The 16997-nt window shown below is 37.5% G+C and overlaps 1 protein-coding gene across 1 annotated transcript in view; it reads right to left on the bottom strand.

Annotated features, from left to right (window-relative positions):
- FNDC3A (fibronectin type III domain containing 3A) overlaps nucleotides 1-16997 on the bottom strand; it is a 646553-nt gene that overhangs the window by 313635 nt on the left and 315921 nt on the right. Inside the window, exon 3 of the mRNA XM_053708360.1 lies at nucleotides 12440-12515. Coding sequence (XP_053564335.1) covers nucleotides 12440-12515 — 76 coding nt within the window. The remainder of the gene's footprint in view (nucleotides 1-12439; nucleotides 12516-16997) is intronic.

Raw genomic sequence — 16997 nt, 5'->3', positions numbered from 1 at the left:
ATAATTTTTTTGAATTAGGGCCAAACAGAACCCTAATTCAAACAAACTGGGAAGGATCTCAAACAAGAACAGTCAGGAGATTACATCATCCCCACATGTCTACTGAGGTGCACCATTCGAAGCAGACTGAAAATTCCCATATCCAAGAAGGATAGGATCATTTAATAACTGAAAAACATGTCTGAATAGGACACAAAGAAACGCCACTCTATAACGAAAGACACAACACTCAGGGACAGTTACACCCGCAGGGAACTGTACAGGCCCTCCCCAAGGTGGTAGACCCGGGACAATAGGGCAAGAGCACAAACGCGCATAAACGTCCGGACTCTGCAGATGAATAATCGCCAAAAATATGTGGAAGCAAAAACGTGCTGCAACCTCCAAGGGGAACACGCCGCCTGCATGGAGGAATAATCATAAACTGGGTTACCTGCATGTGTAGAAGTGTAGAACGGTAGGGAACTCACCTCTCGGAGGACGGGACCCCCAGAGGTGCATGGCTCAGCTGACCCTTAATTCCCCGAGCCCGAGGAACAAGTCGCTCTCATATGGCATACAGAACAAAACTGGTAGACATGTGTCAACGAGGCCAATCAGGATTCTTCACCGGACGCAGAATCTGAAATTAAAATAGTCTCAGCATCAGAATCCTCCATAACTGGATAGAGGATAAGCAAATATGGACTAAAGAAGTAACACAAAAACGGCACCTGACACCCACAATAGCTGGGGCATTCACCACCTCCTATGACCAGACCCCTGCAAACTAGAATTTTATCCTTCGCCACACGGTCAGGAATGCGGAAATGGAAGACGTAGCGTAACCACGCCCGACCACAAGGTGAACCGTATAGTCCAAAAAAAGCGCACCCAACCATAAGGTTGCGTCACTTCCAAAGGTCTCAATGTTCCAACCACGAGCCCATAAACACCACACATAAGCAGGTTGAATCACATAACAAACATGATTATAAACCCCCCTGTTCAATAACCCAACTCAGGAGATATTAACCCTCGATTCCAAGATAATAAAGGAGACTCACTGAGGCCCTTATGTTAAGTTAGACCGGCAAGGTGGCAGCCTCTCGGGAACACAATTGCATTACAGTACATTCATAAAGAAGTAAAATGAAGCAATCTTACCGGAATCTACGCCGTAGAACAGGAACACAGCCCTTCAAGAGAAGGAAGCAGGCAGCGGAGCGAAGTTCGACAACGCTGATTGCTTGAGGAGCTGTTAACATGAGTCGGGATGGTTTCACAGAAAGACTCTTCCTGCATCTCCGGACTTTCATTCAAGCCCTCACTGAGAGACTGACAGGACTACTTAAAACTCCAGTCCCATGCCGAAGAATACTACTCTCCATAAGAAATAAAATAAATTCTGACACTTTTCTGCCAACCTCCTGGGACGAAAAGCAAAGAATGACTGGTGGATGAGGGGAGTGGGAGGAGTATTTAAGCATTTAGCTGGGGTGTCTTTGCCTCCTCCTAGTGACCAGGATCTCATTTCCCAAAAGTAATGAAAGCCGCTGTGGACTCTTTCCATTTAAGAAGAAAATGATACTTCTTTACAAGAATTCTACTGATAATTTGTTATTGCTATATTTAAAAGAAATGTAAAATACACAGCAAAAAGTTATAAACCATCATACTTTAAAAAAGTGGATGTAGAAATTAGAGATTTAAAACAGTCTTATGTTTTAAATCTCTAATTTCTACATCCACTTTTTTAAAGTATGATGGTGTTTAGCAAACAAAAATGTACTTCAAGGGAGTATATCTGTCACATTCAATTTGAATTTCAGACTACCAATTGTTTAAATAGTGAAATTGAATTTTGCTCCTATTTCCAGAATAAAGAAAACAATGTCCATAAATAAAACATAACTTTTATTGCTCCATAGCAGTTAAATTTCCCCTCGCACATCGGGGTATTACATATACCGTGCCATCAGTTCATAAAGTGTCTTAAGTCAGATAAACTAGCGATGTCCAAAAATGAGCATAAATACAAATTTCTGGAGGCGCCAGTGACTTACTGCACTTTAGAAACTGCCAGCGCCTAAGAAAATTATTTAAAAAAAATAATAAAAAATATCGCGTAAAAGTCTTACCCGCCTCCCAAAAATAAACTCGACACATAAAAACCCCTATATCTGTCATCAAATCCACATAATAAATATATAAACCCCTAAACCGACAACCTCCACAACGCAATAAGCCTGATTTAACTATTAGCCCCTAATCCGCAATTCACCCACATCGCGATCTACCTAATAAAACTATTAACCCCTAATCCGCCATTAACCCACAATGCAATGCTAATAAATCTATTAACCCCTAACCCACCAAAGCCCACAACGCAATGCTAACAAATCTATTAACCCCTAACCCGCCAAAGCCCACAACGCAAATAATTAAAGACTAAGCCCCCTAACCTAACACCCCCTAAACTAACCCCATTACATAAATTAAACTAAATTACAATTAAAATTTTTTAAAAAAACTAACATTACTTTAAAAATAAAAAAACTAAGTTTAAAGGGACATGAAACCCAATTTTTTTCTTTCATGATTTAGAAAGAGCAAGCAATTTTAAACAACTTCTAATTTACTTCTATTATCTATGTTGCTCCATTCTCTTGATATCCTTTGCTGAAAAGCATATCTAGATAGGCTTAGTAGTTGCTGATTGGTGGCTCCACATAAATGCCTCGTGTGATTGGTTCACCCAAGTACATTGATATTTCTTCAGAAAAGGATATCTAAAGAATAAAGCAAATTAGATAATAGCAGTAAATTGGAATGTTGTTTAAAATTGTATTCTCTACCTGAATCATGAAAGAAAATGTTTGGGTTTAGTGTCCCTTTAAATTAAGCTAAAATTACAGAAAATAAAAAAGGTAAAATTACAGAAAAGAAAAAACAAAATGATCAAAAATGTAAAAATTATACCTAATCCCTATCAAAATAAAAAAGCCCCCCAAAATAAAAACACCCCCCTTATCTAATGCTAAACTACCAGTAGCCCTTAAATGGGCCTTTTGTAGGGCAGTGCCCTAAAGAAATCAGCTCTTCTCCTTAAAAAACTACTAAGTCCCCCCTAACAGTAAACCCCCCCTCCCTCCAAACCCCTCAAAATAAAAGAACCTAACACTAAAAAACCTAAACTACCCATTGCCCTGAAAGGGCATTTGTATGGGCATTGGCCTTAAAAGGGCATTCAGCTCTTTTAAGAATGCCCATCCCTAATCTACTCCAAATATAAAAGGGGTACCTTGCATTCAATCTTCAGTGTGCACCGAAGATCGCATGAAGAGAAACCTCCACGCTGGATGGCTCCACAGCCGCCTACGCTCTGCACCTCCTTCGCTCCGGATGAAGAAAGAAGATGTCCCTGCGATGGATGAAAATGGAGCCGCCTGGAAGAAGACCTTCACCGCCGGACTTCAGGAATGGTGAGTACCTATTTCGGGGTTAGTGTTGGGTTGTTTTTTTTCTTTTTTTTTTTTAGATTAGGGATTTTTTAATTGGCACTAAAGAGCTGATAATGTAAAAGAGCTTTTAAGGGCTATTGGAAGTTTATTGTTAGATTAGGGTGTGTTTTTATTTTGGGGTGGCTTTTTTGTTTTTATAGGGGTATTAGATTAGGTTTAATGTCTATTATTTTGGATAATTTTGCTAACTATTTTTTGTAATCATAGATTTTTTTAATTTTTCGTAATTTTAGTGTTTTTTTGTAATGTTAGGATTTTTAAATTTTGTAATTTAGGTTTTTTATTTTTAGTTAACTTTAGTTTTTTTAAATAGTTATGTTAGGTTTATTTATAGTTTAATCTTAGTTTTTTTTTATTTCACAGGTAAGTTTTTAATAATTTTTAGATATTTATATTGTAACTTTAATTTAAAATTAGCGGGTGTTAGGTTTAGGGGTTAATAGTTTAATTTAGGGTGTCACGATGTGGGGGGCCGGCAGTTTAGGGGTTAATAGGTTTATTTTAGTAGTTGTCATGTGGGTGGGTTGACGGTTTAGGAGTTAATAGGTTTATTATAGTATTTGCAATGCGGGGGTGGCGGTTTAGGGGTTAATAGTATTGATGTGCGGTGCCGGTGGTTTAGGGGTTAATAGATTTACTTTAGTAGTAGTGATGTGGGTGTCAGCGGTTTAGGGGTTAATGGGTTTATTTAGTGTTGGTGGATTAGGGGTTAACACTTTAATTTAGGTAGTTGCGATGTGGGTGGTGGATTAGGGGTTAATATGTTTATTATAGTATTTGCTATGTGGAGGGGATGGAGGTTTAGGGGTTAATAGGTAGTTTATATGTGTTAGTGTACTTTGTAACATTTTTGTTATGAGTTTTTTAAAACATTTTTGTTTTGCAAAATCCATAATTACTGGTCTTTGATAGCAGAATGGATCGTGGCGGTATAAGCTATAACGCTAGCATAATAGCCGGACCACACAACCTGTAATACAGGTGACCTGAAAATTCCACACTCAAATGCCATTTTTTTAGTGCGTAATGGAGAGTTGTGGTACAGGCTAAAACGATAGTGGTATAGCCGTACTGCTGCGACTTGTAATATGGGTGACCTATTCCGCGCGCAAAGGCCAATTTTTCAGCGGTGTAGCTGTACCGCAAAACTTGTAATTTAGGTGATTGTTAGTAATGACATGTAACAGTAATTCAAACGAAGGAAAAGGAAGAAAAGTGGAAAAGAAAAGGAAGAAAAGTGGAAAAGAAAAGGAAGAGAGGAAGGGGAAACCCAGATATATACAAGTATATATTATTATCGGTTATTTGTAGAGCGCCAATAGATTCCGCAGCGCTAATATATATAATGGTTATTAAAACCAATTTAAATTTTGTAATGTGTTTAATTTTGTATTTTATATATTATATTTTGGAACCCACAAGAGCCGATTATACATTACAGTTGCAAGAAAAAGTATGTGAACCTTTTGGAATGATATGGATTTCTGCACAAATTGGTCATAAAATGTGATCTGATCATCATCTAAGTCACAACAATAGACAATCACAGTCTGCTTAAACTAATAACACACAAAGAATGAAATGTTGCCATGTTTTTATTGAACACACCATGTAAACATTCACAGTGCAGGTGTAAAACGTATGTGAACCCCTAGACTAATGACATCTCCAAGAGCTAATTGGAGGGTTATAAAAGTATCTCCAAAAGCCTTGCTGTTCATCAGTCTACGGTAAGACAAATTGTCTATAAATGGAGAAAGTTCAGCACTGCTGCTACTCTCCCTAGAAGTGTCCGTCCTGTAAAGATGACTGCAAGAGCACAGCGCAGACTGCTCAATAAGGTGAAGAAGAATCCTAGAGTGTCAGCTAAAGACTTACAAAAGTCACTGGCAAATGCTAACATCCCTGTTAGTGAATCTACAATATGTAAAACACTAAACAAGAATGGATTTCATGGGAGGATACCACAGAGGAAACAACTGCTGTCCAAACAAAACATTGCTGCACGTTTACAGTTTGCACAAGAGCACCTGGATGTTCCACAGCAGTACTGGCAAAATATTCTGTGGACAGATGAAACCAAAGTTGAGTTGTTTGGAATTAACACACAACACTATGTGTGGCGAAAAAGAGGCACAGCACACCAACATCAAAACCTCATCCCAACTGTGAAGTATGGTGATGGGGGCATCATGGTTTGGGGCTGCTTTGCTGCGTCAGGGCCTGGACGGATTGCTATCATTGAAGGAAAAATGTATTCCCAAGTTTATCAAGACATTTTGCAGGAGAACTTAAGGCCATCTGTCTACCAGCTGAAGCTCAACAGAAGAAGGGTGTTGCAACAGGACAATGACCCAAAGCAAAGAAGTAAATCAACAACAGAATGGCTTAAACAGAAGAAAATACGCCTTCTGAAGTGGCCCAGTCAGAGTCCTGACCTCAACCCGATTGAGATGCTGTGGCATGACCTCAAGAAAGCGATTCAAACCAGACATCCCAATAATATTGCTGAACTGAAACAGTTCTGTAAAGAGGAATGGTCAAGAATTACTCCTGACCGTTGTGCACGTCTGATCTGCAACTACAGGAAATGTTTGGTTGAAGTTATTGCTGCCAAAGGAAGTTCAACCAGTTATTAAATCCAAGGGTTCACATACTTTTTCCACCTGCACTGTGAATGTTTACATGGTGTGTTCAATAAAAACATGGCAACATTTCATTCTTTGTGTGTTATTAGTTTAAGCAGACTGTGATTGTCTATTGTTGTGACTTAGATGATGATCAGATCACATTTTATGACCAGTTTGTGCAGAAATCCATATCATTCCAAAGGGTTCACATACTTTTTCTTGCAACTGTATTTCTATGAAACTAACTAAATATATTCCCAATAGTTAATAAGATCATATTCAGAATTAAGTCCTGTAGGCCAGTGATTTGCAACCTTTTTTTTGCTGTGGCACACTTTTTTACATTAAAAAATCCTGTGGCACACCACCATCCCAAAATTTGACAAAATTACACATTGTAGCCTAATACAGGTGTGCTGTCATGCCATGCCTCCTACAAACTATACATGACATATTGACATTCATTCACAAACACCCCTGCACTGTTGTTAGTCTGCCGCGGCACACCTGAGGATCTCTCACGGCACACTATTGTGCCACGGCACACTGGTTGAAAAACACTGCTGTAGGCACTCATGTTCATAATTTAAAGATCCACACGGCGATTGGTTGCTTAAAGCCCCTTTACAATGGGATGTGGCAACAGAGGAAATGTTTAGGTAAAATATCTTCTGTTGATATTTTCTAGTCTGCTATGCTGCATCACTTTCAAGAGCATCAACATTTGGATATCATGTCCCTTTAACCTTTATCTGAAAGTGAGATCATCAGCCAGCTCATTCTTGGCCTGATTGTTGTGGATGAGCAGATTTTTTCATAAACGAGATAACATATCAATGGATACCAAGGAAAGAATAGCAAAGAATATCAGGAGGTTTTGATGTAAACTAAACAAACAATTAGTGGATTCATGCACAGGAGCACTACACAAAACAATGTTGTTAAATATGACCAGCTAAGGTTAACCCCCAGAAGAGTCTGTAAAAGAGCAGCATGCTGAGGGCCCAAATTGAAACAGGATACCCTAACACAACATAAGAGAGGTTGCAGGAGCTTTGCAAGAGTGAGCAAGCTGCACCAAGAGTCACATAATCAGTAAAACATTACAAACTGGGAAAAAGCCACAGTCCAACCTACCTAACTCCAACTAAGTAGAACATTAACTCTAGTAAGGTGATAGTTATGTGTAAGAAAGAGGAAGACTTCTACCTACTCCAAGCAGGGAATGAGAACAAGCCTGACAGTCATGTACTTTTTCTGTGCGAAAAAAAGATGGCAGGAAAACCAACATAAGGAGCCTCGGTATCAATTCATGGTAAATGAGTTTTCATTGTAGTTTGGGTCTGGAAATGTATACTGTATTCAAAAAAATGATATGTAGAGTAAACTCTTCAGGTTTTTGCAGAACACACACTGACACCTAAAAAATATGTTCTTTCGATTTATGTTAGAAAAAAATAATAATGTAACTCAATAATATGTGTATGGAAACTGCCACTGAACCAATCAGCAGTGCTAGCTAAATGACCCAGCGGCAGCTTCTACTCAGGAGCAGCAGTTCTTTGCAGCTCACAAACTGTACTTTACTTTACGCTAGTGGGTTTTGAATCATGTCTGCAATTAAAAAATTTAGTCATTACCAGTGGATGCAAGCACATTAATAAAATTGCTAATACATTTATATTGCAAAAATGCTTCTATTCAAAACTGAAATGCATCCACCTGGATTCCAATTTTGCCTGGAATGTCCCTTTAACTATGTTTTAATCTTTTTTTTTTTTTTTCTTTTTTTAAATGTTACTTTATTCAGCACAAGAAGATCTACAATTATCTACAACTGAAACATTCTCTTTTGGAATGAGCAGAGAAAATGTTGAGTATCCTGTCCCTTTAATGTCAACACTAATATAATATTTACATCTAGATTTAGAGTTCTGCGTTAGCCGTCAAAAGCAGCGTTAAGGGGTCCTAACGCTGCTTTTTACCGCCCGCTGGTATTTAGAGTCAGCCAGGAAAGGGTCTACCGCTCACTTCCCTACCGCGATTCCAGGCTACCGCAGATCCCCTTACGCCAATTGCGTATCCTATATTTTCAATGGGATCTGCCCAACGCCGGTATTTGGAGTCTTGGGAGAAGTGAGCGGTAGACCCTCTACCGACAAGACTCATACCGACAAAAACAGTCAGTAGTTAAGAGCTTTATGGGCTAACGCCGGAATATAAACTCTTAACTACTATGCTCTAAAGTACACTAACACCCATAAACTACCTATGTACCCCTAAACCGAGGCCCCCCACATCGCCGCCACACTAATAAAAAATTTTAACCCCTAATCTGCCGACCGGACATCGCCGCCACCTACGTTATACTTATGAACCCCTAATCTGCTGCCCCTAACATCGCCGACCCCTATATTATATTTATTAACCCCTAATCTGCCCCCCCCCAACATCGCCGCTACCTAACTACACTTGTTAACCCCTAATCTGCCGACCGGACCTCGCCACCACTATAATAAATGTATTAACCCCTAAACCGCCACACTCCCGCCTTGCAAACACTATAATACATTTTATTAACCCCTAATCTGCCCTCCCTAACATCGCCACCACCTACCTACAATTATTAACCCCTAATCTCCCGTCCGCACCATCACAGCTACTATAATAAAGTTATTAACCCCTAAACCTAAATATTCCTATTTAAAACTAAATACTTATAAAATAAACCCTAATATAGCTACAATATAAATAATAATTACATTGTAGGATTTATATTTATTTTACAGGCAACTTTGTATTTATTTTAACTAGGTACAATAGCTATTAAATAGTTAATAACTATTTAATAGCTATCTAGTTAAAATAAATACAAAATTACCTGTAAAATATATCCTAACCTAAGTTACAATTAAACCTAACACTACACTATCATTAAATTAATTAAATAAATTACCTACAATGACCTAAAATAAAATACAATAAAATAAACTATTCTATAATACAAAAACAAACAAACACTAAATTACAAAAAATAAAAAAGAATTACAAGCAGTTTAAACTAATTACATCTAATCTAAGCCCCCTAATAAAATAAAAAAGCCCCCCAAAATAAAAAATTCCCTACCCTATTCTAAAATACAAAAGTAATCAGCCAAACAGAATTGAAGGGACGCCATCTTGGAGGACGTCCCTTAAAGGAACCTTCATTTGTCGTTAGTCTGTCGGTAGAAGAGGATGGCTCCGCGTCGGCTCCTTTGAAGATGGCTCCGCTCCGGATTGATGAAGATTGAAGATGCCGCCTGGATGAACACTTCTACCGGATGGAGGACCTCTTCTTGCCCCGCTTGGATGAAGACTTCTACCGGATCAAGGAGCTCCTCTGCCCACCTTGGATGAAGAATTCGGCTCGGCTGAGTGAAGACGACTCAATGTAGGATGATCTTCAGGGGGTTAGCGATAGGTTTTTTAAGGGGGGTTTGGGTGGGTTAGAGTAGGGGTATGTGGGTGGTGGTTTGTAATGTTGGGGGGGGTATTGTATTTTATTTTCAAGTAAAAGAGCTGATTACTTTGGGGCAAGGCCCCGCAAAAAGCCCTTTTAAGGGCTGGTAAAAGAGCCGATTACTTTTGTATTTTAGAATAGGGTAAGGAATTTTTTATTTTGGGGGGCTTTTTTATTTTATTAGGGGGCTTAGATTAGGTGTAATTAGTTTAAACTGCTTGTAATTCTTTTTTATTTTTTGTAATTTAGTGTTTGTTTGTTTTTTTTGTATTATAGAATAGTTTATTTTATTGTATTTTATTTTAGGTAATTGTAGGTAATTTATTTAATTAATTTAATGATAGTGTAGTGTTAGGTTTAATTGTAACTTAGGTTAGGATTTATTTTACATGTAATTTTGCATTTATTTTAACTAGGTAGCTATTAAATAGTTATTAACTATTTAATAGCTATTGTACCTAGTTAAAATAAATACAAAGTTGCCTGTAAAATAAATATAAATCCTAAAATAGCTACAATGTAATTATTATTTATATTGTAGCTATATTAGGGTTTATTTTATAGGTAAGTATTTAGTTTTAAATAGGAATAATTTAGGTAATTTTAGGAATATTATTTTGTTTCATTTAAATTTTATTTAACTTAGGGGGGTGTTAGGGTTAGACTTAGGTTTAGGGGTTAATAACTTTATTATAGTAGCGGCGACAGTGCGGGCGGGAGATTAGGGGTTAATAATTGTAGGTAGGTGGCGGCGATGTTAGGGAGGGCAGATTAGGGGTTAATAATATAATGCAGGTGTCAGCGATAGCGGGGGCAGCAGATTAGTGGTTAATAAGTGTAAGGTTAGGGGTGTTTAGACTCGGGGTTCATGTTAGGGTGTTAGGTGCAGACTTAGAGAGTGTTTCCTCATAGGAAACAATGGGGCTGCGTTAGGAGCTGAACGCTGCTTTTTTGCAGGTGTTAGGTTTTTTTTCAGCCCAAACTGCCCCATTGTTTCCTATGGGGATATCATGCACGAACACGTTTTAGCTGCTTACCGCTACCGTAAGCAACGCTGGTATTGAGGGTTGAAGTGGAGTTAAATTAGGTTCAACGCACCCTTTTTTGAGCCTAAAGCAGCCCCTCAGACAACTCTAAATACCAGCGTTGTTGAAAGGGTGCATTGGCAAAAAAAGCAGCGTTAGCTACGCCGCTTTTTACCGACAAAACTCTAAATTTAGCGGTTATTAAGGTACAAAATGTACACTGCAAGGCAAACTAGCATTACATTTGCATGCATAAAAAGTCTCAAATTATATGCATTAGTCCTAGGGAGGCATTCATTTCATCTCTACATTTCTGCAATCACAGTACAATACAAATATAATTGGGTAACAAATCTGCAATACTAAAAACATAAATAAAAAAAACTACAGATTAAATCTCACAACACAATTTAAAGGGACAGTAAAAGAACAAACTAAACTTTCATGATTCAGATAGGGCAATTAATTTTAAACAACTTTCCAATTTACTTTTATCATCAAATTTGCTATGTTCCCTTGATATTCTTAGTTGAAAGCTAAACCTAGGTAGGCTCATATGCTAATTTCTAAATCCTTGAAGGCCGACTCTCATCTGAATGCATTTGACAGTTTTTACAGCTAGAGGGCATAAGTTCACATGTGCCATATAGATAACATTGTGCTCATGCACGTGGAGTTATCTAGAGTCAGCACTAATTGCCTGAAATGCAAGTCTGTCAAAAGATCTGAGATAAGGAGGCTTAGATACAATGTAATTACAGAGGTAAAACGTGTATTAATGTAATACAATGCAAAACTGGGGAATGGTATATAAAGGGATTATCTATCTTTATAAACAATAACATTTTGGATGCTTACTGCCCCTTTAAGTGCAACTGCATAATTAAAGGGACATGAAACTCAAAACATTTCTTTCATGATTCAGATAGAGAATACAATTTTAAACAACTTTCCAATTTACTTCTATTATTTAATTTGCTTCCTTCTCTTGTTATCATTTGCTGAAAGGTTTATCTAGGCAAGTTCATGAGCAGCAGAGAAACTAGGTTCTTGCTGCTGATTGGTGGCTGCATATATATATTGAATGTGATTGGCTCACCCATGTGTTCAGTTAGAAACCATTAGTGCATTGCTGCTCCTTCAACAAATGATACCAAAAGAATGAAACAGATTAGATAATAAAAGTAAATTAGAAAGTAGTTTAAAATTGTATTCTCTATCTGAATCATGACAGAAAATGTTTGGGTTTCATGTACATTTAAAGGGACATTAAACACTAAATAAATGCTAGATAGAATGATGCATTCAAAGAAAAGATTAGTCCATGAGTAACATGTAGATGTATTTTTTAAAGTTTCATTAGTTGTTTAAAAAGTGACAAAATAAGTGTAAAGTTTTAGTGTCTATAAAACACTGGGAGCTGCCATGTTGTAACTTGTGTTACCTTCTCTGCTGTGGCCAATTAGAGAAAGTTATAAATAGATCACTAGAGTGTGCAGCCAATGGCTGTGCTGGATTTAACAGTGTTCTGCACTTCCATTTCTAATAGGAACTGAAAAGCTCACAATTTCAGAATGGAATTACAGGCAAAGAGGACAAAATAAATAATGAAAGTATATTGCAGAGCTGTTTTATATATACAATTTATCATTTTATTTTACCATCTCAAAGTGTTTAATGTCCCTTTAATGTTAACACAGCCCAGCATGTTGAACAGATAAGCTCAGAGGAATACTTGCTGAACGATAGTTTCTCATGTCACAGCTGCACAGATCTAACCTGTAATGCACTGGAACTGGCCATCCTCTCTTCTTATTGTAAACGTTTCCCCAGGGTTGACTTGCACCAATATAACCTGAAAAGAAATGAAACATATTTTACACACTGGCTCCAAGAAAATCAATTTCAGTTTCATCCTGATACCTCCTCTTTAGTTCTTGCTCCTGTAACAAAACTGCATTGCAATAAATGAAAACATAATAAAATGTATTATCACCATTAATCTAATTACTAATATTTATGAACAAAGAAAGCTTTGCAACTCCATGACCAGTCGTTGTATTACTAACAACCTACTCCTCCTTCATCCATTTCCCTCTGTTCAACTCCCTCCCATTTAACATTCACCATTTTTCTCTAGGCCAAGCGTTCCATTTAGTTCATTGTTACATGTCAGTTTGTGCGCGGCACCTTGCGCATGTTTATGTTTTCTCGCTGAAAAGACATTAAGGGACACAGTCTGCATTGTTACATATTTCCCCTTTGTGTGTTCCCAATGACTTATAATAACAGCTACGTAGTATTAAAGGACCTGGAAATAACTCCTAATCATGCAGTTTAAATAGCTGGTTATGCTCTTTGAAATCAATACCCATAATGGCACCTTCAGTATCTAAACATTGACCTTTCCGTATAAAAAGAAAGCTAAATTTGGCAGGTTTGCTGTTCCTACAGGCTCAGTCCATTTGAATGGACTTATTATTTTTTTAGAACAATGCGTAAAATTATTTAAAATATAAAAATACACCTAAGCACAGCTAATTTAAACATCTGCAGATGGTATAACAAGTCCCACACATTTCACATTAATTGGCAACACATTTTCTTCAGTACACTGTCTAGTTGAAGAGATACTAAACCCAATTTTTTTAATTCATGATTCGGATAGAGCATGCAATTTTAAGAAAAGTTCTAATTAACTCAAATTATCAATTATTCGTCGTTCTCTTACTATCTTTATTTGAAAAAGCATGAATCTAAGCTAAGAAACCAGACCATTTTTGGTTCAGCAAATCAGCAAGCGCTACCCAAGTTCTGAACCAAAAATGGGCCGGCTCTTGAGAGAACAAAGACAAATTAGAAAGTTGCTTAAAATGACATGCTCTATCTGAATCTTAAAATATATATTATAAAGGAAACATAATTAAAAAGCATACTTATCTGATAAATTAATGTATTGCATGATGGTGAGAGTCCACAAGATTGTGATATTACTTTTCCTGTCCAGTAAGAGGAGGCATAACACCCCTACATTTTAGAGCTTTGCTCCACCCATATTCCCAGCACTTCTCTAGCCTATTCAGTTACACATTTGGTTAAGTAGAGAGGAAAAGCTAGAACCACAGAAAAGGAACAAAAGCAAGGCAAAGGAATACAAAATAAGTTCTGTCGCTAAATGTATGTTTACAATAGGTCAGGGCTCTTGTGCTTGTCATTATCCTGAAAGAAATGATCAGGTAAGCATAAATGTTGTTTTCTTTTAGAATGTTGAGAAGATTATCACATGTGGGATCCAATAAACAAGCAATAAAGTACATGACATCACTATAAAATAAGGCATGACAATTACAGGTGGGCAGGCATGTTACTCGTCCTGCACAACAACCCATAGTATTTTCCTACCAAAACCTCCCACAGCATAAACATCATAATGATAGAAATGTATGCAAGGAAGACCAGGTAGCCGCCTTGTAAATCCGATAGAGCCGAACATCATTATGAAAACCCTCAAGTAGTCACTGCTCTAGTAGAATGAACCGTAACAAATTCCACATTCCTGATTAAAGCCTTAAAGGGACACTGAACCCAATTTTTTTCTTTCGTGATTCAGATAGAGCAAGCAATTTTAAGCAACTTTCTAATTTACTCCTATTTTCAATTTTTCTTCGTTCTCTTGCTATCTTTATTAAAAAAAATGCATCTAAGTTATTTTTTGGTTCAGACCCTGGACAGCACTTGTTTATTGGTCGGTTAAATTAATTCATCAATCAGCAAGAACAACCCAGGTTGTTCACCAAAAATGGGCTGGCATCTAAACTTACCTTCTTACTTTTCAAATAAAGATAGCAAGAGAATGAAGAAAATTTGATAATAGGAGTAAATTAGAAAGTTGCTTAAAATTGCATGTTCTATCTGAATCACGAAAGAAAAAATTTGGGTTTAGTGTCCCTTTAAGCTAAGCGAGGTATCAAAAACCTTCTAACCCTTGGGAAGGTCAGAAAAATGAGCAAATAATGCACAAGAAATTAGAAAAGACTAAGTTACTTCCACAAAGAATAACCAAAGCACAAACCACATCAAGGTTGTAAACAAGGCGTTCCTTAGAATTCTTGGAAGCTGGAAGCAAAAAAAAAAAACCCAATGTTTCCTGATTGTTTAAGAAGAAACCACCTTCAGGAGCAACTTGTTCTCAAAACCACCTTCACCTGATGAAAGATACACAAAGCAGGGTTACAAGACAAAGCTGAAAGTTGAGAAACAGGCCTAGCTGAAGAAACAGCTAGCAAAAACAAAATCTTTCAAGATATCTTTAAATCAGACCCATGAAAAGGTTTCAACAGAAGGATTTAAGCACCCTCAAAGCCACATTCAGACTAAGACAAATCAGAGCCTAAAGAAATGTCTGGATTTTAGGAATCTTCTTATGATACAGCACAGGTAGAGCAGAAATCTGTGTCTGTGGACAGACCTTTCTCCAAACCCCCTTGGAAAAAACTCCAAAACTATAAGGATCCAAAAGGATCTCAAATGATAACTCTTAGTTGCACACCAGGCAAAATAAATAAATAAATAAATACATCTTCCACACCACACTTTGCCACCGATTTCTAAAGCCTGAATTAAGATCTTAAAAACATTATCATTACCCTCTGTTACTTTATCATCACCCACTCTTTGCCAAAATTAGGTGTTCTATTGCCAAGTTATCAAACATCTGAAGGTTAAAATGAAAGAATAGACCTGGTGATCTTTTCTGGGAGAAAGATGCCATGGTGACTAAGATAATATCTTAATTAAATTTGCATACCAAGTTTTGCAAGGCCAAGCTAGAATCACTGTCACATTCTCCTGTTTGATTATATTACTCTGGGTAGCATCACAAACAGAAAATGTACATACAGGACCACTAATGCATCCGCTAGACCCACTTGATTATATCGCACCCTGGCACTGTAGCTGGACAACTTATGATTGAAGCGAGAGTCCCTGATATCTATTTCTAGGAGACCCCAGCAACTCACTATCTGGTTGAACAGCTGCAGACACATAGACTATTCTCCCACATGAAGGCATTTTGTTAATACCCTCTTTCATCAGAAAGGGAGTTCCACCCTGATGATTGATGTAAGTCACTGATGTAATGTTTTTCCCTTGGAAACAGATCCAAGACTCCTGTCTGAGGCTGAGCAAGCTCTACAAAACCCCAAGATTGCATGGAGCTGCAGAATATCTTAAGGTAACCTCGCCTCCCTGTGCCAACACCTACAGACTGCTTCCCAGTCTAGAAGACTATGTTAAATGAAAATCGGGTAAGGGAAGAAAATATGGTACAGTATAACTGAAAAATATTCTCCTACAAAAAAAGATACTACCCACCAAAGCCTATAAATGAAAGATGTTAATATGAAATATGACTTCAAAGCTTTAAATGTGGAATAATCTCTCACCCACTCTCGACAGTGCAGAGAGACGTTTACAAGTTGACCACCTCACTTGAGAGAAGGGGAGGGAATACCCTTGATGCTGTACTGTATTTGCGCTGCTCTACACCAGTTAACTCATTCAGTAACTTTTAGCATGTCCCCCAAACTGTCTGCACCAAAAGATTAGCAAAAATTAGGTGTATAAAAGAAGCTGCAGCATGTGTCACTATGTCTGTAGTAGTGTAGGCTTGTGTCAGTTATGATATTTTTAAAGAGACAGTAGCCCCAAAATGTAAACTTCCACAAAAAATGTCACCAAAAATGCACCACAAATGTCACAAACTGCACTCTGTAGAAAGTCCAAGCTTGTCTGGGTTTAAGTACCAGAGTCACTGAATGCAAACATAGTGGCTGGTAGTGCTGGTGAGCACTTAGAACTGTGAATTTTGCCAGTTCCATGGGATGTGATTATATATATTTTCCTTATACCTTTCCAACGTTCCACAAGATATTTAATGGTGTTGAGGTTCAGTGTTGGTAGAAGGAATGTGATGTAAATTAGCACTCCTTGATCTTCCTTGGATTTCAGATATATATGACACAGCATCAATGTGTGTTTAGTGTTATTGTTCTGCTGGAAAATGAATCTTCTCCTACACCACTTTAAGCCAAAAGGGATGAAATGCCTCTACAGAACAGAGTGGTGTTTCTTTTTGGTGAAAGTGTAGTTTTTCTTGTGCATTTCACCAACTCCACGAAATGCAAAACATTCCCCAACTGATTATTTCCTGGTGCATATTTAATTGTAGGTTTTACACAATGTGGTGTTAGCAGAATCCTGCATAACTAGACAAACTGCGCCCAATATACAATTTTCCTTTCCAAATTCTTTGAGAGATCTCACAGTACTGACA

Source organism: Bombina bombina, chromosome 3 (genome assembly GCF_027579735.1).
Source record: "Bombina bombina isolate aBomBom1 chromosome 3, aBomBom1.pri, whole genome shotgun sequence".
Lineage (NCBI taxonomy): Eukaryota > Metazoa > Chordata > Amphibia > Anura > Bombinatoridae > Bombina > Bombina bombina.
The sequence above is the reverse complement of the archived record's forward strand: the minus strand, read 5'-3'. Positions and strand labels throughout refer to the sequence as shown.